We start from the raw sequence: 23821 nt of genomic DNA, 5'->3' as shown, positions 1-23821 counted from the left end.
GGGGGCCACATGGGCTGTAGGGGGTGTGCCTTGGCCTATATGGGCCAAGGGCACCAGCCCCAAGAGGCCCATGCGCCAAGAGAGAGAAAAAAGGGGAGAGTCCTAAAGGGGGAAGGCACCTCCGAGGTGCCTTGGGGAGGATGGACTCCTCCCCCCCTTGGCCGCACCCTTCCTTGGAGGAAGGGGCAAGGGCTGCGCCTCCCCCCTCTCCCTTGGCCCTATATATAGTGGGGAAAAGGAGGAGCAACCATACCTAAGGCCTGGCGCCTCCCTCTCCCTCCCGTGACACATCTCCCTCCTCCCGCAGCGCTTAGCGAAGCCCTGTTGGAATCCCGCTACTTCCACCACGCCGTCGTGCTGTTGGATCTCCATCAACCTCTCCCTCCTCCTTGCTGGATCAAGGCGTGGGAGACGTCTCCGCTCCGTACGTGTGTTGAACGCGGAGGTGCCGTCCGTTCGGCGCTAGGATCATCGGTGATTTGGATCACGACGAGTACGACTCCATCAACCCCGTTCTCTTGAACGCTTCCGCGCGCGATCTACAAGGGTATGTAGATCCACTCCTCCCTCGTTGCTAGATGACTCCATAGATAGATCTTGGTGACACGTAGGAAAATTTTGAATTTATGCTACGTTCCCCAACAGTGGCATCATGAGCTAGGTCTATGCGTAGTTTCTATGCACGAGTAGAACACAAAGTAGTTGTGGGCGTTGATTTTGTTCAATATGCTTGCCGTTACTAGTCTTATCTTGATTCAGCGGCATCGTGGGATGAAGCGGCCCGGACCGACCTTACACGTACTCTTACGTGAGACTGGTTCCACCGACTGACATGCACTAGTTGCATAAGGTGGCTAGCGGGTGCCTGTCTCTCCCACTTTAGTCGGATCGGATTCGATGAAAAGGGTCCTTATAAAGGGTAAATAGCAATTGGCATATCACGTTGTGGTTTTGCGTAGGTAAGAAACGTTCTTGCTAGAAACCCATAGCAGCCACGTAAAACATGCAAACAACAATTAGAGGACGTCTAACTTGTTTTTGCAGGGTATGCTATGTGATGTGATATGGCCAAAAGGATGTGATGAATGATATATGTGATGTATGAGATTGATCATGTTCTTGTAATAGATGATCATGGAGCCCCAAGATGGAGATCAAAGGAGCTATATGATATTGGCCATATCATGTCACTATTATTTGATTGCATGTGATGTTTATCATGTTTATACATCTTATTTGCTTAGAACGACGGTAGTAAATAAGATGATCCCTCATTAAAATTTCAAGAAGTGTTCTCCCCTAACTGTGCACCGTTGCTACAGTTCGTCGTTTCGAAGCACCACGTGATGATCGGGTGTGATAGATCCTTACGTTCACATACAACGGGTGTAAGACAGTTTTACACATGCAAAACACTTAGGGTTAACTTGACGAGCCTAGCATGTGCATAGACATGGCCTCGGAACACAGAAGACCGAAAGGTCGAGCATGAGTCGTATGGTAGATACGATCAACATGAAGATGTTCACCGATGATGACTAGTCCGTCTCACGTGATGATCGGACACGGCCTAGTTGACTCGGATCATGTAATCACTTAGATGACTAGAGGGATGTCTATCTGAGTGGGAGTTCATAAGATGAACTTAATTATCCTGAACATAGTCAAAAGGTCTTCGCAAATTATGTCGTGGCTCACGTTTCTGTTCTACTGTTTAGATATGTTCCTAGAGAAAATTTAGTTGAAAGTTGATAGTAACAATTATGCGGACTAGGTCCGTAAACTGAGGATTGTCCTCATTGCTTCATAGAAGACTTATGTCCTTAATGCACCGCTCAGTGTGCTGAACCTCGAACGTTGTCTGTGGATGTTGCGAACATCTGACATACACATTTTGATAACTACGTGATAGTTCAGTTAAACGGTTTAGAGTTGAGGCACCGAAGACGGTTTTGAAATGTCGCGGAACATATGAGATGTTTCGAGAGCTGAAATTGGGATTTCAGGCTCGTGCCCACGTCAAGAGGTATAAGACCTCCGACGATTTTCTTAGCCTGCAAACTAAGGGAGAAAAAGCTCAATTGTTGAGCTTGTGCTCAGATTGTCTGAGTACAACAATCATTTGAATCGAGTGGGAGTTGATCTCCCAGATAAGATAGTGATGTTTCTCCGAAGTCATTACCACCAAGCTGCTAGAGCCTCGTGATGAACTATAATATATCAGGGACATATATGATGATCCTTGAGATATTCGCGATGTTTGACACCACAAAAGTAGAAATCAAGAAGGAGCATCAATTGTTGATGGTTTGTGAAACCACTAGTTTCAAGGAGGGCAAGGGCAAAAGGGACACTTCATGAAACGGCAATTCAGCTGCTGCTCTAGTGAAGAAACCCAAGGTTGAACCCAAACCCGAGACTGAGTGCTTCTGTAATAAGGGGAACAGCCACTGGAGCAGAATTACCCTAGATACTTGGTAGATGAGAAGGCTGGCAAGGTCGATAGAAGTATATTGGATATACATTGTGTTGATGTGTACTTTACTAGTACTCCTAGTAGCACCAGGGTATTAGATACTGGTTCGGTTGCTAAGTGTTAGTAACTCGAAATAAAAGCTACGGAATAAACGGAGACTAGCTAAAGGTGAGCTGACGATATGTGTTGGAAGTGTTTCCAATGTTGATATGATCAAGCATCGCACGCTCCCTCTACCATCAAGTTTGGTGTTTGCGTTGAGCATAGACATGATTGGATTATGTCTATCGCAATACGGTTATTCATTTAAGGAGAATAACGGTTACTCTGTTTATTTGAATAATACCTTCAATGGTCTTGCACCTAAAATGAATGGTTTATTGAATCTCGATCGTAGTGATACACATGTTCATGCCAAAAGATAGTAATGATAGTACCACCTACTTGTGGCACTGCCACGTAAGTCATATCGGTATAAAACGCATGAAGAAGCTCCATGTTGATGGATCTTTGGGCTCACTCGTTTTTGAAAGGTTTGAGACATGCGAACCATGTCTATTGGTGTATATGCATGAAGAAACTCCATGCAAATGGACCGTTTGGACTCACTTGATTTTGAATCACTTGAGACATGCAAATCATACCACATGGGCAAGATGACTGAAAGCCTCGTTTTCAGTAAAATGGAACTAGAAAGCAACTTGTTGGAAGTAATACATTTTGATGTGTGCAGTCCAATGAGTGCTGAGGCATGTAGTGGATATCGTTATGTTCTTACTTCACAGATGATTTGAGTAGATGTTGAGTATAGTTACTTGATGAATCACGAGTCTGAATTATTGAAAGGTTCAAGTAATTTCAGGGTGAAGTTGAAAGATCGTCGTGACAATAGGATAAAAGATCTATGATATGATCATAGAGATGAATATCTGAATTACGAGTTTGGCACAGAATTAAGACATTGTGGAAATTGTTTCACAACTAATACAGCCTGGAACACCATAGTGTGATGGTGTGTCCGAACATCATAACTGCACCCTATTTGGATATGATGCATACCATGATGTCTCTTATCGAATTACCACGATAGTTTATGGGTTAGGCATTAGAGACAACCACATTCACTTTAAATAGGGCACCACGTAATTCTGATGAGATGACACCGTATTAACTATGGTTTAGAGAAACCTAAGCTGTCATTTCTTAAAAGTTTGGGGCTGCGACGCTTATGTGAAAAAGTTTCAGGTTGATAAGCTCGAACCCAAAGCGGATAAATGCATCTTCATAGGACACCCAAAACAGTTGGGTATACCTCCTGTCTCAGATCCGAAAGCAATAAGGGATTGTTTCTGGAATCGGGTCCTTTCTCGAGGAAAAGTTTCTCTCGAAAGAATTGAGTGGGAGGATGGTGGAGACTTGATAAGGTTATTAAACCGTCTCTTCAACTAGTGTGTGGCAGGGCACAGGAAGTTGTTCCTGTGGCACCTACACCAATTGAAGTGGAAGCTTATGATAGTGATCATGAAACTTTGGATCAAGTCACTACCAAACCTCGTGGGATGACAAGGATGCGTACTACTTCAGAGTGGTACGTAATCCTGTCTTGGAAGTCATGTTGCTAGACAACAATGAACCTACGAGCTATGGAGAAGCGATGGTGGGCCCGGATTCCGATAAATGGCTCGAGGCCATGAAATCCGAGAGAGGATCCATGTATGGAAACAAAGTGTAGACTTTGACAGAACAGCTCGATGGTCATAAGGCTGTTGAGTGCAGATGGATTTTAAAAGGAAGACGGACAATGATGGTAAATGTCACCATTAAGAAAGCTCGACTTGTCGTTAAGATGTTTTCCGACAAGTTCAAGGAGTTGACTATGATGAGACTTTCTCACTCGTAGCGATGCTAAGAGTCTGTTGGAATTATATTAGCGATTACTGCATTATTTATGAAATCTTGCAGATAGGATGTCAAAACATTGTTTCCTCGACGGTTTTTGAGGAAAGGTTGTATGTGATACAAACCGGAAGGTTTTGTTAATCCTGAAAGATGCTAATAAGTATGCAAAGCTCCAGCAATCCTTCTAAGGACTGGAGTAAGCATCTCGGAGTTGGAATGTATGCTTTGATGATGATCAAAGATTTTGGGTTTATACAAAGTTTATGAGAAACTTGTATTTCCGAAGAAGTGAGTGGGAGCACTATAGAATTTCTGATGAGTATATGTTGTTGACATATTGTTGATCAGAAATGACGTAGAATTTCTGGAAAGCATATAGGGTTATTTGGAAAGTGTTTTTCAATGGAAAGCCTGGATTAAGCTACTTGAACATTGAGCATCAAGATCTATAAAGATAGATCAAAACGCTTAATGGTACTTTCAAATGAGCACATACCTTGACATGATCTAGAAGGTGTTCAAGATGGACCAGTCAAAGAAGGAGTTCTTTCCTGAGTTGTAAGGTATGAAGTTAAGACTTAAAGCTCGACCACGACAGAAGAAAGAGGAAGGACGAAGGTCGTCCCCTATGCTTTTATCATAGGCTCTCTACAGTATGCTATGCTGTATACCGCACCTGAAGTGTGCCTTGCCATGAGTCAGTCAAGGGGTGCAAGAGTGATCCAAGAATGGATCACAAGACAGCGGTCAAAGTTATCCTTAGTAACTAGTGGACTAAGGAATTTTCTCGATTATGGAGGTGATAAAAAGTTCGACCTAAAGAGTTACGTCGATGCAAGCTTAACACCTATCCGGATAGCTCTGAGTAGAGATGTCGGATACGTATAATGGAGCAACAATTTAGAATAGCTCCAAGTAGAACAGTTATTTGGAATAGCTCCAAATAGAACGTGGTAGCTACATCTAGGAGATGACATAGAGATTTGTAAAGCACACACGGATCTGAAAGGTTCAGACCCGTTGACTAAAACCTCTCTCACAAGCAACATGATCAAACCCAGAACTCATTGAGTCTTAATCACATGATGATGTGAACTAGTTTAGTGACACTAGTAAACTCTTTGGATGTTTGTCACATGGCGATGTGACCTGTGAGTGTTAATCACATGGCGATGTGAACTAGATTATTGACTCTAGTGCAAGTGGGAGACTGTTGGAAATATGCCCTAGAGGTAATAATAAATTAGTTATTATTATATTTCCTTGTTCATGATAATCGTTTATTATCCATGCTATAATTGTATTGATAGGAAACTCAGATACATGTGTGGATACATAGACAACACCATGTCCCTAGTAAGCCTCTAGTTGACTAGCTCGTTGATCAATAGATGGTTACGGTTTCCTGACCATGGACATTGGATGTCGTTGATAACGGGATCACATCATTAGGAGAACGATGTGATGGACAAGACCCAATCCTAAGCTTAGCTCAAAGATCGTGTAGTTCGTATGCTAAAGCTTTTCTAATGTCAAGTATCATTTCCTTAGACCATGAGATTGTGCAACTCCCGGATACCGTAGGAATGCTTTGGGTGTACCAAACGTCACAACGTAACTGGGTGACTATAAAGGTGCACTACAGGTATCTCTGAAAGTGTCTGTTGGGTTGGCACGAATCGAGACTGGGATTTGTCACTCCGTGTAAACGGAGAGGTATCTCTGGGCCCATCGGTAGGACATCATCATAATGTGCACAATGTGATCAAGGAGTTGATCACGGGATGATGTGTTACGGAACGAGTAAAGAGACTTGCCGGTAACGAGATTGAACAAGGTATAGGGATACCGACGATCGAATCTCGGGCAAGTACAATATCGCTAGACAAAGGGAATTGTATACAGGATTGATTAAGTCCTTGACATCGTGGTTCATCCGATGAGATCATCGTGGAACATGTGGGAGCCAACATGGGTATCCAGATCCCGCTGTTGGTTATTGACCGGAGAACGTCTCGGTCATGTCTGCATGCTTCCCGAACCTGTAGGGTCTACACACTTAAGGTTCGGTGACGCTAGGGTTATAGAGATATTAGTATGCGGTAACCCGAAAGTTGTTCGGAGTCTCGGATGAGATCTCGGACGTCACGAGGAGTTCCGGAATGGTCCGGAGGTAAAGAATTATATATAGGAAGTGCTATTTCGGCCATCGGGACAAGTTTTGGGGTCACCGGTATTGTACCGGGACCACCGGAAGGGTCCCGGGGGTCCACCGGGTGGGGCCACCTGCCCCGGGGGGCCACATGGGCTGTAGGGGGTGTGCCTTGGCCTATATGGGCCAAGGGCACCAGCCCCAAGAGGCCCATGCGCCAAGAGAGAGAAAAAAGGGGAGAGTCCTAAAGGGGGAAGGCACCTCCGAGGTGCCTTGGGGAGGATGGACTCCTCCCCCCCTTGGCCGCACCCTTCCTTGGAGGAAGGGGCAAGGGCTGCGCCTCCCCCCTCTCCCTTGGCCCTATATATAGTGGGGAAAAGGAGGAGCAACCATACCTAAGGCCTGGCGCCTCCCTCTCCCTCCCGTGACACATCTCCCTCCTCCCGTGGCGCTTAACGAAGCCCTGCTGGAATCCCGCTACTTCCACCACGCCGTCGTGCTGTTGGATCTCCATCAACCTCTCCCTCCTCCTTGCTGGATCAAGGCGTGGGAGACGTCTCCGCTCCGTACGTGTGTTGAACGCGGAGGTGCCGTCCGTTCGGCGCTAGGATCATCGGTGATTTGGATCACGACGAGTACGACTCCATCAACCCCGTTCTCTTGAACGCTTCCGCGCGCGATCTACAAGGGTATGTAGATCCACTCCTCCCTCGTTGCTAGATGACTCCATAGATAGATCTTGGTGACACGTAGGAAAATTTTGAATTTATGCTACGTTCCCCAACACTAGTGGGCTGTGCTAGATAGAGATGGGCTGAGAAGAGAGGAGAGAGAGGCCCGGCAACAGTTTTCGGAGACCGAAAACGTCCGACGTTGGACCGGCTATACTGCCGCTATAGTTTAACGGCTGGCTATCAAACGAATTCCGAATGCGATGAAACTTGACAGGCGGTCTATCTACACTACAATAAGACCACACGCCAACTTTCATCCCATTCCGAGAACATTATCCGGCCACTTATAAAAATAATATCTTGGAGGTGCCGCGGGCGCGTGCAAGTGTGTTTGGGCTCAGAACGGACAACGGAAGGAACGAGGAGACCGGGACGGATGCAAGTTTTGAAAACATGATGATGCAATGCACATGATGACATGATATGAAATGCATGACACGCAAGCAAAGACAAGGCAACAACAGCGAATAACTGGAGGACACCTGGCAAATCGGTCTCGGGGCGTCACATTGGATTACCTTCTTTTGCCGATCGCATTAAAAATGGTGTGCTCAAGTACCTAAAGGACATATTTTGGGCAAGAGTAAGAGGGAGGGTGAAAAAGGCCCTATCTTGCGGAGGAAAAGAAATCTTGATCAAGTTTGTTGCTCAGGCTAACCCCACATATTCCATGGCTTGTTTCTAGTTGACTCGGGGACTCTGTAAGCATATTAACTCCCTACTACGAAAATTTTAGAAGGGCGGTAAGGACGATGAGCCCAAAACTACAAAGGTATCTTGGGAGGTGATGACCATGCCAAAGCGTTATGGTGATCTTGGCTTTCGGGATATCATACGCTTCGATCTTGCACCATTGGCGCGTCAGGCTTTGAGAATGGCAATCAACCTGGAGACTCTAAGTTGTACTTAAGGCGGTCTACTTCCTAGAAGGATTAATTTTGTCAACCTCCATTGGATCGAGGCTATTGGCCTTGTGGAGATCCATCTGCGAGGGAAGGGACGTGGTCTGCCTTGGGATCATCAGGCTATTGGAGATGGGAGAAAAACCAAGTTCTTTGATAGCTGGATACCGCGGAATCATAAACTGAAGCCAATTAGTGCAAATGCATCAGCACCGCGGAGTACGTGAGTAAAGTGATTAACCATGTTGCATGTGCATGAAATAAAGAGGAGGTCAGCAAGCATTTCACCCCGGTTGATGTAGACATGGTCTTTAACATTTCGTTGAGCTCCATATCGCCGAAAGACTCCTGGGCCTGGCGCTACGGAGCTTCAGGGCGGTTCTCTGTTCCCTCTGCCTATCGCCTGCTTGTTGATACCAAACGACAATAGGAAGGTTGCCTTGAACACTGGCCAAACTCGTCTGATCTTGACGACACTCGCAGAAAGTAGGCGGGTCTTTGGGGAATCAAGGTTCTGTCCAAGATGAAAATTTTGGCGTGGCGGCTAGCTCAGGTGTCACTTCTAACGGGAGATGTCAAATTATCCAGAAGTATGGCACAGTAGGCCACGTGTACATTATGCAAATATGTGGTTGAGATTCATGGCGCCACTCTCTCACTAAGTGCAACATGGCGAAAGTGTATGGGTGCTGTTGGACGATGCCATTGTGGAGTTTGTGTAAGCGAGGAACCAGGAGGATCCCAAGCTTTGGTTGTTTGATTTTATTGACATTGCATCTAATGCGGAGGTGGTCAAGGTCCTCGTCACATTCTGATCTATATGGCGGGATTGTAGGAAGGCAATCCACGAGAAACAATTCCAGAGCCCACTATTGACTCTCTCCTTTATTCAATGATTTCTTGCAAACTTGGATATGCTACCAGCAAAGAAATCCTGCCAGCATGGGCTGTCTCGACAACCGGCCAGATGGGGATGGCAGGCACTGGTAGGGAATGCTACGATCTACGTTGATGGAGGAGTAGATAGAGGAGGAAGAAAAGGCGTCATTAGTGTGACCTGCCGAGATGTTGGTGGTAAGTACCTCAGAGCTTCATTAATAGTTTTGATGGACTTACTCACTCGGCGACCCTAGAAGCAATTGCATGCAGCGAGGCAATGTCACTTGCCCTTGATCTCAACCTAACAAAGCTACAAATTACTGCAATTGCCTTCAAGTGGTTTGCAATATCAGAGAAGAGAACCCAGATAGCTATGATGTGATCATCAAGGAGATTCTAGCGAAGAAGTGATCTTCCAAGAAGTGTCTATTAGTCACCAGTATCAAGAATGCAATATGTTAAGGCCGCTACTTCTCCTGATAGTGGGCACCATGTTTGGCTTGCCTCCCACGACCTATAGCTATCGTCATAAACATCGTTTAAATAAAAGCCATATGGTTGATCTAAAAAAAGGGAGGGAAATGCCTCCTTGCACCTGCAATTCAAATCAAGCCACAGTCCACAAGGAACCTCATGATCTAAGTGCCATAAAGTATTCAGCCATATTTCCATGAAAGGATGCTTTGCATTATGACAATATGTAGAGTGGTGAATAAAGTGGCCTTTCTTATGCAATACTCAGTGTCGTCTAGAAGAAGAAGAAGAAGAAAATATTGTATAGTGATTTATCTTTTAGTGCTATCTGTAAGCATTAATGCATCCATGCTTTTAACTTGATGAAATGATTAAAAATGAACTAAAAAGTGTAACCTACCATGCACTATGGAAGAAACACTATGTTAGATTGTACTGTCCCCTGTATGTGCAGCACAAATGATTTTGGCAGAAATATAACGTGCAGTGGTACAAGCTGACTCGTTGGATAGGTGAACTTGGGTTCAAAACAAGATCTCAGCATGAGAATTGTAATTAAAGCTTGAACTAGTGACAAGCAAATGTCTTCATCTTATCTAAACAAATCTGAATTTTTTGGATTAATGGAAAGTTGAAGTCCTACATGAGGCTGTAAGAGAGAAAGTGACATTTTTTAGTCTAATTAAAGATTACGGCAAAAAGGTTTGTTAAAAAATGCGTCTGCCGGGAGTCGAACCCGGGTCTATTGCTTGGAAGGCAATTATCCTAACCGTTGGACTACAGACGCGTTGATTGATTAAACAAAATGCGCCTCCCTATAGTATCGTTTCTCGACGAAATGTGTAAAGATTTCATTAGCCAACGTCCAGTGCAATGGCCATCAAGGCATTTGATCTGATCCTGCAAGCATGAAATAGAATTGAATTTCTGAGGAAACCTTTTGCATTCTATCTGCACAAAGTATTTTGAGCAACATGCAAACGCTCTTTTCTACTCCTAGCAAGATGTCTAAGAGCATCTACATCCGTACTTAACAAATCCGACCTCTCAAACGTGTGCGGACGTACGTACTACGTTGATCACCGACCTACTCGTCGTCGGAGATGTCGACGATCTCCGTGCCCAGCTCCGGCAGCATGGGCGGCAGCTGCATCTTCGGCTCCTTCAGTTGCTTTGCTCCGGCCTCCTCCACCTCTATCTCCGCGTCGAATTCGGAGAATAGCGTGTCGGATGCCTGCTGCTCTACCTTCACATAGGCCTCCACATAGGCCTCATCCTAGATCGACTCCAGGATGGCCTGCTGCTCCCCCATCTCCTCCGACTGGGCGACGGCGAACTCCGCCTCCACCTGCTTCATATTGAAGCTCGACGGCTCCGACTCCTGCTGCTCTACCTTCCCCACCTCCATCGAAGCCATCTCCTCCTCCTCCTCTTCCCCCGGTTGCTCCTTCTCCTCCTCCGACTCCGGCGAGTCCGAAGGCAACCCGACAGTGATGCGGGCGGCGCACGTGGTTTGCCTCGCCTGGATCTCCTGCTGGATCTCGTAGCGGCGCTCTGGCGTCAGCATTGCATAGTAGGTGATTTTGCTCCGAACCATGGCGGAGCGCCGGAGCATGGGAGGAGCGTCAGACCATGGCAGAGCGCCGAAGCGGGAGAGGGAGGAGGTGGATGGGCTCGGACTGGCGGCACAGAAAGGGGGAGTTGGATGGGTTATGGTTGCGGGACGCCGGCCGACTTAAATAGCCGAATTTAGTCTCGGGCGATGCGCCGGAGCGGCGCCACGCGACGTTCACACCGCGACGACGGACGTCCTCATACCCGTCCTATATTTGAGCTGGATATGAGGGGTGCCGGTCAGCCCGGGCATTTGAGGCCCGTTTGAGGGGTCCATATGGGTTAAAAAATCGTGACCAGTGAGTGACTGGGCGGGCTGCTCGGACGTTTGGGGCCAATTTTGAGTGTCCGGCTGTAGATGCTCTAATGTCACCAATGTTGATGATGATTACGGCTTCTAAACCGTGTGCATGTGGTATGTCGCTGTACCAGCTGTAGGTTTTGATATGTTATGAGGATAGATTGACGATGACATCGAGATTTTTAGACGTGAGAAATGAGAGCACTATACATTATTAAGATTGCTGATGTGAGTGAGGGCTTCGGGTGGATTGTTGTAAGCTGGATCTTGCGTGTGGGTCGTCTAGATACAGAACGGCAGAAGAAAGAAATTGATTCTCCATGCAGAAAAAAATGAACGGCAGAAGAAAGAAATTGACTCTCCATGCACAAAAAAATGACTCGGGGAGGAGTTAAAAAAATGCGTCTGCCGGGAGTCGAACCCGGGTCTATTGCTTGGAAGGCAATTATCCTAACCGTTGGACTACAGACGCGTTGATGCCCAGAATTAAATCTAATCATCTGCAACTTGGTTATTTTGACCTTAAGATACCATTAGCCAGTGCAGTGGCCATTGATCTGGTCCCGCACCCGTCAAATAGAGCAGGAGACCTTTTGCACTCTGTCTGCACAAAATGTTTTCTGTTCAACCGTGGTGTCTAGCTGAATCGTCGCGTGTGCGTCTGAGTTACAGAACTGCTATATACTGTACACGCATGACTACCCGACGCACGGCGCACAGTAAAGCCGGTGAAGGAAGCAGAGCTGTTTCGTCTGGTAGCGGCACCACTCCTATCCTGGGGCCCGAGCATCTGGCAGTCCGGCCCGGCCTCGGCGCAGCGCGGGCGCGCGTGCCGCCGAGCTGCACGGAGACGCGAGATGCAGTGCAGCCGCGGAAGAAGCGACCAAGCCCCGTTTCTGTGCCGATTCGCGCGCGGCAGACGGCGAAGGGGCCGGGAGGGCACATGGGTGGCTAGAGCAATCCAGCGATCCTCTCGTCTCGTCTCGTCTCGTCGCGTGACGGAGGCAGGGCGCGCGCGGAGGCTGGGCGGGGAGATGCCTGCGGTTCACGGGGGGTACTGTGGATTGTAGCGCCTTGCATGGCGTGATCCGTCCGTCGCTTGCCACCCGCTCTGATGGGACGTGCGGTAGCTACCGCTCCTCGGCGCTTTGCTTTTCATGGCTCTGTATGTCTCCGGAATCTACCATGGCACACTGTCACAGAAGATCAACATCCTCTGATTGCCCGATCCAGCGTGCCAGCAAAAGAGCAAAGCGTCATCCTAGGTACAGGCGTACAGCCATTAGCCAGACACCACTCCTTGCTTCCAGTTCCACCCCGCGCTCGTAGAAGCACCTCCCAACGGAGACCGATGGCCGCTGCTAAGCCAGCCTGCTCCGCTCCTGCCAATTCCGCCGACGCAGCCAAACCGGTGGCGGCGCCAGAGCCCGAGCAGCAGCTGCTGGAGGTGGCGGAGGAGGAGGTGGTCGTCGACTTCAAGCCCAACGCCAAGTGCCGCGTCGACCTCCGCCTCCGCTCGCTGCACCCGACGCTCCCCGTCGCCTTCAAGGTGCAGACCTCCTCCCCGCTCAAGTTCCTCGTCAGCCCGCCGCGCGGCGCCCTGCAGCCGCTCTCCACGGCCACCATCCGCGTCGTGCTCCGCCCGCAGCCGCACGCGCCGCCGTCCTTCCCGCGCTCCCGCGCCGACCGCTTCCTCGTCCTCTCCTCCCTCTCCGCCGCGCACCTCGACTCCGCGGCCTCCGTGCCCGGCGGCGCCGGCGTCGGCATCGGCGCCATCCGCCTCCGCGTGTTCTTCGGCGGGCCCTACCTGCTCCGCCTCGCCGCGGACGCCGGGGACTCCGCGGCCGTGCGCCTCATCCTGCGCCGGCAGCCGCACCTCCTGCCGGTTCTCGACCCCGAGGCGGCCGTGCCGGACGCCGAGCCGTGGGCGCCGCTGCACGCCGCTGCCGCGCGGGGCGACTGCGGAGAGGTGAGGAGGCTGGGGCAGGAGGCGCTCGCGGCGCGCGACAAGGACGGCAGGACGGCTCTGCACGTTGCGGCCGCCGCCGGGGAAGCAGAGGCCGTGGCAGAGCTGGTGGACATGGGCGCCGACTCCGCCGCGGCCGACGCGCGCGGGCGGACTCCGCTGGACGTGGCGCGAGAGAAGGGCTACGTAAGTATACCTCTGTCCTTTTTGCACTGCCGTGTAGTAACTTCATGGCTTCAGAGCTTTTAGAATGGACAAAAATTGCACTTTGCGCTAGCGTAGTACTAGTAAAAAACCAACCACCATGATCGCAGAAAACAACCTTCTGTTGTCTTACTTGGACTCGAAGGTGGCAAGAACAAATTGTCATGTCAGAAAACGTAATTTGAAGATCTTGGCTGGTTTTGTCACGGACAGAACAGTGAGAGAATCAACTGCGGTTCCAGCGGGCTGGGTACTGTACGTAGCTTGGCTTATGTGGCTTGCGTCGTTGCGCTCGTGAACGACACACAGCATCCAATGTTCTTCGGTCTTCTACTCAAAACTTCACTCCAATCTCGTGTAAGAATGTAACGATCGACGACGCTTTTCTTGCCGATTACGCGCAGAAGGAGGTGGTGGACGTGCTGCAGCGGTGGGAGCAGGTGATGACGGCGGCGAGGCGGGGCGACCTCCGGAGCCTGGAGTTCCTCCTCAGCAAGCGCACGGGCCTCCGCGGCCGCGACCAGTACGGGCTGACGGCGCTCCACGTGGCCGCCATCAAGGGCCACTGCGACGCCATCGCCCTGCTGGCGGGGTCGGGGTGCATGGACGTGGAGTGCGAGGACGTGGAAGGGCACCGGCCGCTGCACCTCGCCGTCGAGGGCGGCTGCGCCGACGCCGTCGACCTGCTGCTCGACACGGGCGCCGACGCCCACGCCAGGACCAAGCGGGGCGCCACGCCGCTCCAGATGGCCGACACCATGGGCTACGACGACATCTCGAAGCTGCTGCGCGCCCGGGGCGCCGACGAGGCGGCGGCGGCGGCGGCGGCAGGTGACGCGCAGCTGTGCATCGCGTCGTCGTCTTCCTCGTCGATATCCTGTGCATAAGGCCTGGTTTGCGTCTCCGATTCAGAGTTGATCGCAAAGACAATGTTAATACTGCACTGTATAGGTGACAGAAGTGATTACTGTTTTTTTTCTGTGGCTGTTGATATGGACTTAACAATAAGATGGGACTTTGCGTTCCCCTGAGCAGTTCTAAATGTTTTGCATGTGCACAAAATATATTTTTTCTGAAACATTTTATGTTTTCTGCCCATGAATTAAGCATTTTTTTTACACTCATGCTTGTTTTTTAGCACTGCACTTCCTGATATTCATACTTTGCAAATAACACATTTCTATTCCCTGAAAGAGCCGATTACTCATAAATTTACTAATCTGGAGCGTAACTGTCGTTTTTAATTATTTTTAAAGTAAATATTTATTTACTACTAAGAAATAAGGTCCTGTAGCTCAGTTGGTTAGAGTGTTGGTCTGATATGCCAAAGGTCATGGGTTCAAGCCCCGTCGGGACCAAATTGCGATGACTCTTCTCAATGTTTCTTCTAGTTACCTGAAAGAGCCAATTACTCATAAATTTGCTAATCTGAAGACTAGATTGTTCAAACCAAAATGCAGAATAGGCATCAAGCCCTGTCAGGACCAATTGTTTTTTAATTGCAATTACTCTCTATTCATATTCTCTAGACGCTCAATGTTTTTTCTAGTTTCCTGGAAGAGCCAATTACTCATAATTTTGCTAATCTGAAGACTAGATTGCTCAAACCAGAAAGCAGAATAGGCAGACTTTATTCAATGTTCTATTCAAGGAAAGAGCTTGAAGATAAAAACAATTATGCCTTTAAACTTATCATTTTGTTCTTCAAATGGGAAAGGGGCAATTAGTAAATTCTTGTCAACTTTAATAAGTTTCTAACTGAATCTGCAATGGTCGGCTAGGTGATGTATGCAACATACAGTTTCAGCAGTGGAACTGGGAGTCCTGGTGACTTCTTTTAGCCAGGAAAATAATAATCTGTAAATGATCTCGATACTGTATGCATTTAGAAGATGAAGCTGTCACTCAACACTTTCCTATCCAGGGCGAATCTGGTATACAGCTATTTGGTCCCAATGGAATCCATACATCCTTCAGTAATCTAGTCTTTGTCATTGCTCACTAGTGGAAATTGCACCTTAAAACACGTAGCTAACCCCAAATCCTCTGATCTTCTAGCTTCGCCACTGGTCCTATCTAGAACATCACTACTAGAAACTGAGAAATATACTCTTAGATACTAAATTACACTACAAAAGACTGCTGAATATCAAAATACATGTTTGTTGTCACACCTTCCTTGCTTGACACAACCCGTCGAGACGATTTTTCTCAGTTCCCTTTCCACTATAGGCATCCAAAATGTCCCCTTTCGCATCTTATCCAGGTAACATCAAACTTGGAGACTCAGCCTCTTCTCCCAGAACATGAACTTAATAATACTTTCCTGCATCAGGTAATTTCAGAGGATCAAATGTCAGAGAAGAACAACCAGCTCTCCAGTACTCCGGTTTCAACAGGCAAACCGAATAAGAATTTAATAGACAAGTGTTATTAGCAGAAGGTAATATCAGTGCTACAATAGCACAAAAGTTGACAATCTCAGGGCTTGTATACCAGGAACTTAGAATGAAGGAGCAAGGGCTTCGGGATTGACACATGATGGTCTCTTTGCATTGTAGTAGAAATAGGCAATCATTTGAACTAGTTCGTCAGCTGTTCTTATCTCTGTTAATACAATCCATGAGACAATAATTAGATACAGTCAGAGTGAGTATTCCCACCCCTAAGAAAGTACTGGCAAAAGATGTCCAGCCTACAAATTGTCACCTTTAGCATCCCAAACAATAAGCCTCATGTGTGTGCAGATGCAGTTTTTCTTAGACAAATTTGACTAACCTTTTTCTCTGTATAGGATTTTGTTTCCTCTCAAGAACAGCAATTGCGGGCATTCCTTTGCTTGGAGTGCATATGCCAGGTCTCTCTCGATGTTCAGATCAATCTTCACAGTCTGAAATACGTAGTTATATTTAGCATTTGTTAAATTAGCAGAGCAATCATGACAGTTAATCGAACAGTAACCATGATATGATTCACACACCCGTGGAGGTAGCCGATCTTTTGTATCCCAATATACCTTAGTAGCCTTCTCCAATTCTTGAAGGAACCTCCAATTGTCAGCCGCCCTACAAAACACAATAAGCACACTACATCTGTAAACAGTGCTACTGGAGACTTAATTTCTCTGAGGCAACACAAAACATCAGTGAATCTGGATACCAAAGCCAATTTAAAGGCCAGCCAACCCTCTTTTGAGCTCATTGGATTCACCCATGTTCCTAAATATAATCCCCAATGGTTTACAGCTATGCAGTAGACACTAGGAATGGACGAATGGCTTTACCTGTTGTAGCGCTCGAAGACTAGGACGATAAGGGGGCTGGGGTGGAAGGCGAAGCTCTCCCACTCCAAGCAGTTGATCTCCTTGACCCAGCCCCGGTCGACCTCTCCTTCCCAATCGATCTCCACGCCGTCCACCGTCACGTTCTTGATGGAATGCTTGTCGAAGTACTCCGACGCCCGGACCCCCCACCCGACGTCGGCGTCCAGTGGCCAGCTCGGGTCCTCCTCCTCCACCACCGTCTTCTGCTCCCCATCTTCCTCCCCGGGCTCCTCGCCGGAAGCCCGCTCCTCCTCCTCCTTTGGCTTCAAGATGTCGCCTTTGCCTTGGAGGACCTCGGGGTCGCGCTCCTGGATGGAGGCGAAGACCTGCTCGAGGCGGTCGCGGACGAAGTCCTCCACGGCGGCCGCCTCGCTTCGGCGACCGCGGCGTGGTTTGCGGGGCTTGGTTGTGGGGAACTCCGCGGCGGCGCCTTCTGGATTCTGGGGGCCCGCGCGGGGTTCGGGCTTCGGGGGTTTCGGGGCCGTGGCTGGATTGGGAGTCCGTCGCGGCGGCGGCGGCGGTGGCGGCGGCGTGGTGGAGGAAGCGAGGAGGCGTTTGGGGCCGCGGTGGCCATGGCTGCGCCGGGTGGGGTTTAGGCCGGTGGTCGGGGCCGAGGGTTTAAGAGGGAGGAGAGCGGGGAGACGAAGCATTGCGCGCCGGGAAGACGGCAGAAGCCGACGGAGAAGAAAGGGAGCGGCTGGGTTCCAGTGGCTACCGGCTGCGCTGGTGGATGCTATCCGAATTTTGCGAAAAAAAATTATATGAGACCAGGTCTCATGATTAGTAGGTGAGATCCGTCCTGATGGATGACATGTGACATTCACAAATCACAAATTATTTAATCTCTCTCCCCCCTCTGATTTTAAGTGGGGGATGGAGATGCTTTGTGATTTGTGAATGTCACGTGTCAACCATCAGAATGGGTCTCACGTGAGACCTAGTCTCATAGAATTCTTTTCTGAATTTTGCCACTGCTGCTGCCCGGTGTGGCGGTGTCCCCTCTCACTGTTGAATTTACTGCTACCTTTTTTGGAGAAAAAGAATATTGCTGCTTTTTTCAGATTTCAGAAAAACTCTAAGTAATATAAATCAGCGATAGGTAATATAAATCGGAGGAGGGAATACATGATTTTAAACTTTTTTTGCAGTGCCTGCCTTTGGATGGTGCACATGAAAGAACCAACTTTTGAAGGATTGAGAAGAGACAAATAGAATGAAAAATACATTAGACATCTCAAAAGAAAAAGGAGTAAATGTTTGAGGTCATGTTAGACTTCCTAAGGAATTGGGGCATAAGAATGGGTTAGTAGTTAGGAGAAATTCCTCCAATGAAGCCCTATGTCTTCATGTATTAAACCGCATGAATTTGAATGAAAACGTGTTTGATAGTAGATGATAAAAGAATTTGATAGTACAGGACAAACAAGAAACTCTACAAGTGGTTTGAATGGATTAATTTTTTTCTCCAAAATATAATACAAATGAATCCTATGAATAATTCTTAAAAATTTCAATCTTGCGAATCAAATAATCACCATAGGAATATTCTTAAGGTCTAAATTCTCTAGAAATCCTATGAAATTTCTTTGAACCAAAGGAGCCCTGAAAGCTCGTACGTTGTCTCACAGGAGATCTCACGATAGCCTTAAGTATATGATCATTAGTGGATTGTGTTTACCGCTACTTATATATTTCTATATCACGTCGCCATGGCTTACTACAGCTTTGTTAGAATGTATTTCTCTCGGCCTAGGAATTATTATATCTTTCTAGTTTCTACAAAATCTTTGTGTTACATGCATGGATTTTTTTCCTTTCTTGAAACCTGTAGATATGGGTTTTCACCAAGTTATGATATCATGATTATATGATCATCTTTGTCATCTCTTTCCTGCCCCCCCCCCTCCCCTGTTCGAGCTACCAACGTGTTTTGGGAAAAAGCTTCGTGTTTGACAATGTTTTCATCTTTTATCATACAAAAAAAGTTCAGAACATTTGACAAAAAATGTTTGGACGTTTTAAAAATATGTTCATAACATTTAAAGAAAATATTCATCATTTGTTTAAACAATGTTAATGTGCATTTGTAAAAAAATTAACTTTTATTCAAAAAACACTCAACCCTTATTTACAAAATGTTCAACGTGTATATAAAAATGTCCGGCCTATAGATAATAGGGTCTCTTTGATTCAAAGGATTTTCATAGGATCTTTGAAGGATTAGAATCCTTAGGAATTTTTCCTATGTTGGTCGATTGATTCGTAGGATTGAATCCTGTAGCATTTTTTCCCAAGGATTCATTTGTACTACATTTCACAGGAATTTTAACATCCACTCCAACCTCTTGGAAGAAATCCTTTGTTTTTCCCGTGGCACAATCAAACAAACTCAAATCCTATAGGGATCCAATGGACATGCCATTCCAATCCTACACTTTCCCTATTCCTATGTTTTTGCAATCCTATGAATCAAAGAGGCCCTAAATGTTGAATATACATTTCACAAATGTTTGACAAGTATTCATAGAATTTTTTTAATATGTATTTGAAAAACATTCAACATGTATCCACAAAATGTTTAGCGTGTGTATGAAAAATCTTCAACATGTATTCAATTTTTTTCACATGCATTCAAAAATATAAGAACTTAAAATAAAATTAATAAATGACAATAAAGAATAAAATATTAAAGCAAAAAACCCAATAAAATTGGCAATAAAAGCATAAGAGAAAAACCATCCAAACCTTCCCAAAACCTGGTGGAAGGTTCCCAAAACTAGTGACTATAGTACATAGAAGCTCCCCCAAAGCAAAATAACAAATATTATTGGGCTACCCATTATAGTGATATTTGAAGGCGAGATGAGCATCCATCTTGCAATAAACGATATATAAAAAAGAAAGCTCTGATGATTTCCAATAGCTTGTCATGTTGTGTCCCAAACTCCTAGGCTTTGTACTTTTGTTTAACTGAAGGTCTATTTTCACCCCTTCAGTTCAGGCGAATACCCGCATACACAGTTATTTCAGGCCGATGACCATTAAAACTTGAGCTTAAAATTGTGTGCAAGATACCTGGACTGGTGGCTGATGTTGTTTCTTATTTATTTTGCGAGGTAGATTTCACATTGAATTATTGTAACAGTTGTTTCAGGCTAATGGTGTTGTTTCTTATTGTGGTAGATTTCATTATTTTACTTATAAGATATCTAACATACAGAAATAGAAAAAAAAACACAGGAATATAATGTAATATCATGTTTAATGCTACAAAATTTCATTGATGTTTGATTTCATAGAAAAACAAATTTAGAAGTATAACCAAGAAGTTGGAGTGGATGAAATATTTCAGGTGGATTTTAAAAGTACATGTTAGATACGATTAGCGTTGAACCATTGAAATATGATGCTTTGTTGCAACACACACACACATAGCCTAACTAGTGGTCCATATACGTGAGGTTTGATATGTGATTTTTGAATTCTTTATGGTCTTGAAGTCCATGAATCGAACAATTATTCAATAAGAGCCACATATGGGCCTATGTGACTATTCAATAAGAGCCATATATGGGCCTATGCGACTATTCAATAATTGTTCGATTCATGAATCGATTCCTCATACACGCGCATGCATTTCTTAGCACCTATCATATATATGAGGTCCCAATTTTTTTGGGCTGTTTGGTCTGCAACTAAAGTTACCTTAGGTTGCCACATTTAAAATTAGACAAGTTTTACCAACTTAGGATAGTGTTTGCTTCAAGCCTCACCTTAGGCAAGATGTCTCTTGTCATACTAGAGCCTCACATCATGTACAACCAGAAAGTGTGGCTAGATTCTCTTAGTGTTGCCAACTTATGGCTTTTATTCCATAGAACTAACCTTGGGCAAGTTTAGCAAAAAAATATGTGGCGAGATTTGGAATTGTAAGGCCTAGAATCAAACTATCCTCTTAGTCTCATTCCAGGCATGGGATTCTATAAAAATTTCTCAGACATGGAGGAGAGTGGGACCAACATATAAAGAACTCTCTTCCTTGTCCCTACTAGAGCATGAGAAAAGGAGTATTACATGCACACTCATCCATCGTCCTCCACGTCTCGCCCATGCGTCTTGTGTTTTATGGATGAGCCAAACTAAACTTAAATCTAGGTTACATATTTTTTGCTCGTTGGAAATGAAGAATTAAATGCAAATTAATTATGAGTAGTTCACGAACTGGTTAAAACAATTGTGTCTCATCCATTCGGATAGTGGACTTAGGACATCTCCAACACCGATCCTCAAACCACCTACAACCTTCCAGACCACGCGGACCGGACATGTTTTGCCATCCAACATGGTCCCACATCTATCTGTTTGGCCTAGACGCACTTTTCCCCATAAACTGGTGACAAACTAGGGGCGTTACAGGCATCCGGATCGCTGGCACGGCAGCGTTTGACTAACCAGGCTCACAAAAAACCCCTTTCCCAAGGTCACGCGCTTTCCTGCCTGGAGTTAGCTACCCGCATTCATGCCGGCCTAGAGCGGGCGTGGTCGCTCACTCGAGTTGGCACTGAAGCGGCTCGTCGGCAGATAGTGCCACCGCTACTCGACAGCTACGCACGCCTTCTCTCCCCATTGAAACGACATCTGTTCGCCCACTTACTTCCATTAAACTGGCACGTGTGCTGAGGAACCTACTCCGACGCCCCGAGCGCCACACGTCCGTTCCTGTTACGGCGAGCATTAAACACCTCTCTGGCTGGCTGGCCCCTCTCACCATTGAATTTACTGCTACCTTCTTTGGAGAAAAAGAATACTGCTGCTTTTTTTTCAGATTTCAGAAAAACTCTAAGTAATATAAATCAGCGACAGGTAATATAAATCGGAGGAGGGAATACATGATTTTAAACCTTTTTTTTGCAGTGCCTGCCTTTGGATGGTGCACATGAAAGAACCACATGACTTTTGAAGGATTGAGAAGAGACAAATAGAATGAAAAATACATTGGACATCTCAAAAGAAAAAGGAGTAAATGTTTGAGGTCATGTTAGACTTCCTAAGGAATTGGGCATAAGAATGGGTTAGTAGTTAGGAAAAATTCCTCCAACGAAGCCCTAAGGAATGGAGTGTCATGTCTTCATGTATTAAACCGCATGAATTTGAATGAAAGAGTGTTTGATAGTAGATGATAAAAGGATTTGATAGTGCAGGACAAACAAGAAACTCTACAAGTGGTTTGAATGGATTAAATTTTTTCTCCAAAATATAATACAAATGAATCCTATGAATAATTCTTAAGAATTTCAATCTTGTGAATAAAATAATCACCGTAGGAAAATTCCTAAGGTCCAAATCCTCTAGAAATCCTATGAAATTTCTTTGAACCAAAGGAGCCCTGAAAGCTCGTATGTCGTCTCACAGGAGATCTCACGCTCGCCTCAAGTATATGATCATTAGTGGATTGTATTTACTGCAACTTATATGTTTCTATATCACGTCGACGTGGCTTACTACAGCTATGTTAGAATGTGTTTCTCTCAGACTAGGAATTATTATATCTTTCTAGTTTCTACAAAATCTTTGTGTTACATGCATGAGTTTTTTCCTTTCTTGAAACCTGTAGATATGGGTTTTCACCAAGTTATGATATCATGATTATATGATCATCTTTGTTATCTCTTTCCTGCTCCCTCTGTTCGAGCTACCAACGTGTTTTATATTTAGGAACAGGGGTAGTACTTACTAGCAACGTGTCCATACGTTACATCAGTCTCAAAATAGATCGACACATGCTTAAAACCTGAAATACAGTTAAATAGTTTATACAAACACTCAGACACTTTAGGTTTCGTCTTGATTTGGGTTCGTACATGCATTATTCTTCATTTGGGTGCACATGCCAACTATTTTATGCTTACTCTTTTTCACACAAAAATCCCGCATACAAGAGCAAAGAATGGCCAATAAACTCATTGCCAACTCGAACATTTAAAAGTAGGATGAAAAATAAAGAATGGAAATTATGATAAATTCACTCGTGGGACCATTAACATTCACGAACAAACAAATACACTTCTCCCCACATGTGAGACTAGCGCTTTTCATGAGACATAAATAAAACATTACTCACAAGTGTGGCTCATCGCAAATAAACAAGTACACTGCTACTTCCATATGAGACAGATACTTTGTAGAAGGTACACACAACAAATTCAGAAATGCGACTTCAACTCAAGATCATGCTCTTGTTCCCAGTTTGTCTTTCCAATCAAGTTCTTCCAATTTTATAGCACGGAGAAAGAGAGTGAAGAAATTGTAATTCCAAAAGGGTGATAGACCTTGTCCTTCTACCCGATCCACGAGCTTGTGCAGTCAACTTACTAAAGCTCATTATTCTATGTTTAAAAAATCAAAATGTTGTGTCCTGCAAATACCCACTATATTTAAAAGTCTCCATTGTCTGTCGCATGATCTTTTGTTGTATGTTTGCTTCTTTTTAATCTTTAACCGTATACAACTCCATAGGGCGTCAATGTATTTTGACGATTTCCTAACTTAGTAACCTAACTCCTTGAATGTTATAGTTTCACAGTAATACATGGGCATTGTGCTAGTACAACTAGAAATCCCACTTTGAGTATCATCAAAACAAGAACAGCCATAGTGCTTAGATGAATTGCCGATATATAGGGAAATGTGCTTGCTCCCGAAGCAAGAAGGGATCCGACCAAGATTTAGTAAATCTCACAAGTGTCGTGTCATTTTATTTTATTTAGCAAAATCTGATATCCAACTGACGACTGCAAGTTTGCAACTTTTTTCGGAGAACCTACGTATCTTCAAAAAGAAACGGTTAGCTGTTTTTTGAATGGACGTTGTTCCGAACTTTGTTTTGCAGTATGCCGCG

General features: G+C 45.6%; 2 protein-coding genes and 3 non-coding genes across 7 annotated transcripts; 2 read left to right on the top strand and 3 right to left on the bottom strand.

Moving 5' to 3' along the window:
- Window positions 1-10231: 10231 nt before the first annotated feature.
- TRNAG-UCC (transfer RNA glycine (anticodon UCC)) lies at window positions 10232-10303 on the bottom strand. The gene has a single exon. It is a non-coding gene; the product is annotated as a tRNA-Gly (tRNA).
- Window positions 10304-11831: 1528 nt separating this feature from the next.
- Window positions 11832-11903, bottom strand: TRNAG-UCC (transfer RNA glycine (anticodon UCC)). Its single transcript has one exon. It is a non-coding gene; the product is annotated as a tRNA-Gly (tRNA).
- A 574-nt stretch (window positions 11904-12477) lies between these two features.
- On the top strand, window positions 12478-14699 carry LOC125545187 (uncharacterized). Its single transcript, XM_048709068.2, has 2 exons — window positions 12478-13583; window positions 14006-14699. Exons 1-2 carry the CDS (start codon window positions 12546-12548, stop codon window positions 14486-14488), a joined length of 1521 nt encoding a protein of 506 aa, XP_048565025.2. The 5' UTR covers window positions 12478-12545; the 3' UTR covers window positions 14489-14699.
- MRL7 (polyadenylate-binding protein 2-binding protein) lies at window positions 14356-17669 on the bottom strand. Of its 3 annotated transcripts, none has more exons than XR_015598562.1 (6): window positions 16885-17669; window positions 16582-16666; window positions 16380-16491; window positions 16098-16208; window positions 15776-15927; window positions 14356-14491 (listed from the first exon to the last, which is right to left on the bottom strand). XR_015598562.1 is itself a non-coding variant. In XM_048709069.2 (5 exons), exons 1-4 carry the CDS (start codon window positions 17571-17573, stop codon window positions 16105-16107), a joined length of 990 nt encoding a protein of 329 aa, XP_048565026.1. In that variant the 5' UTR covers window positions 17574-17669; the 3' UTR covers window positions 15455-15927; window positions 16098-16104. The 3 variants fall into 3 exon arrangements, 1 of the variants encoding a protein (XP_048565026.1); XR_015598561.1 differs by lacking the exon at window positions 14356-14491 and adding an exon at window positions 14822-14996; XM_048709069.2 differs by lacking the exon at window positions 14356-14491 and having other exon boundaries at window positions 15455-15927.
- Window positions 14886-14959, top strand: TRNAI-GAU (transfer RNA isoleucine (anticodon GAU)). Its single transcript has one exon. It is a non-coding gene; the product is annotated as a tRNA-Ile (tRNA).
- Window positions 17670-23821: the final 6152 nt, after the last annotated feature.

This window comes from Triticum urartu, chromosome 3A, assembly GCF_056163025.1.
Source record: "Triticum urartu cultivar PI428250 chromosome 3A, HENAU_Tu73, whole genome shotgun sequence".
NCBI lineage: Eukaryota > Viridiplantae > Streptophyta > Magnoliopsida > Poales > Poaceae > Triticum > Triticum urartu.
Note: the sequence above shows the minus strand (reverse complement) of the source record. Positions and strands in the feature narration are given on the sequence as shown.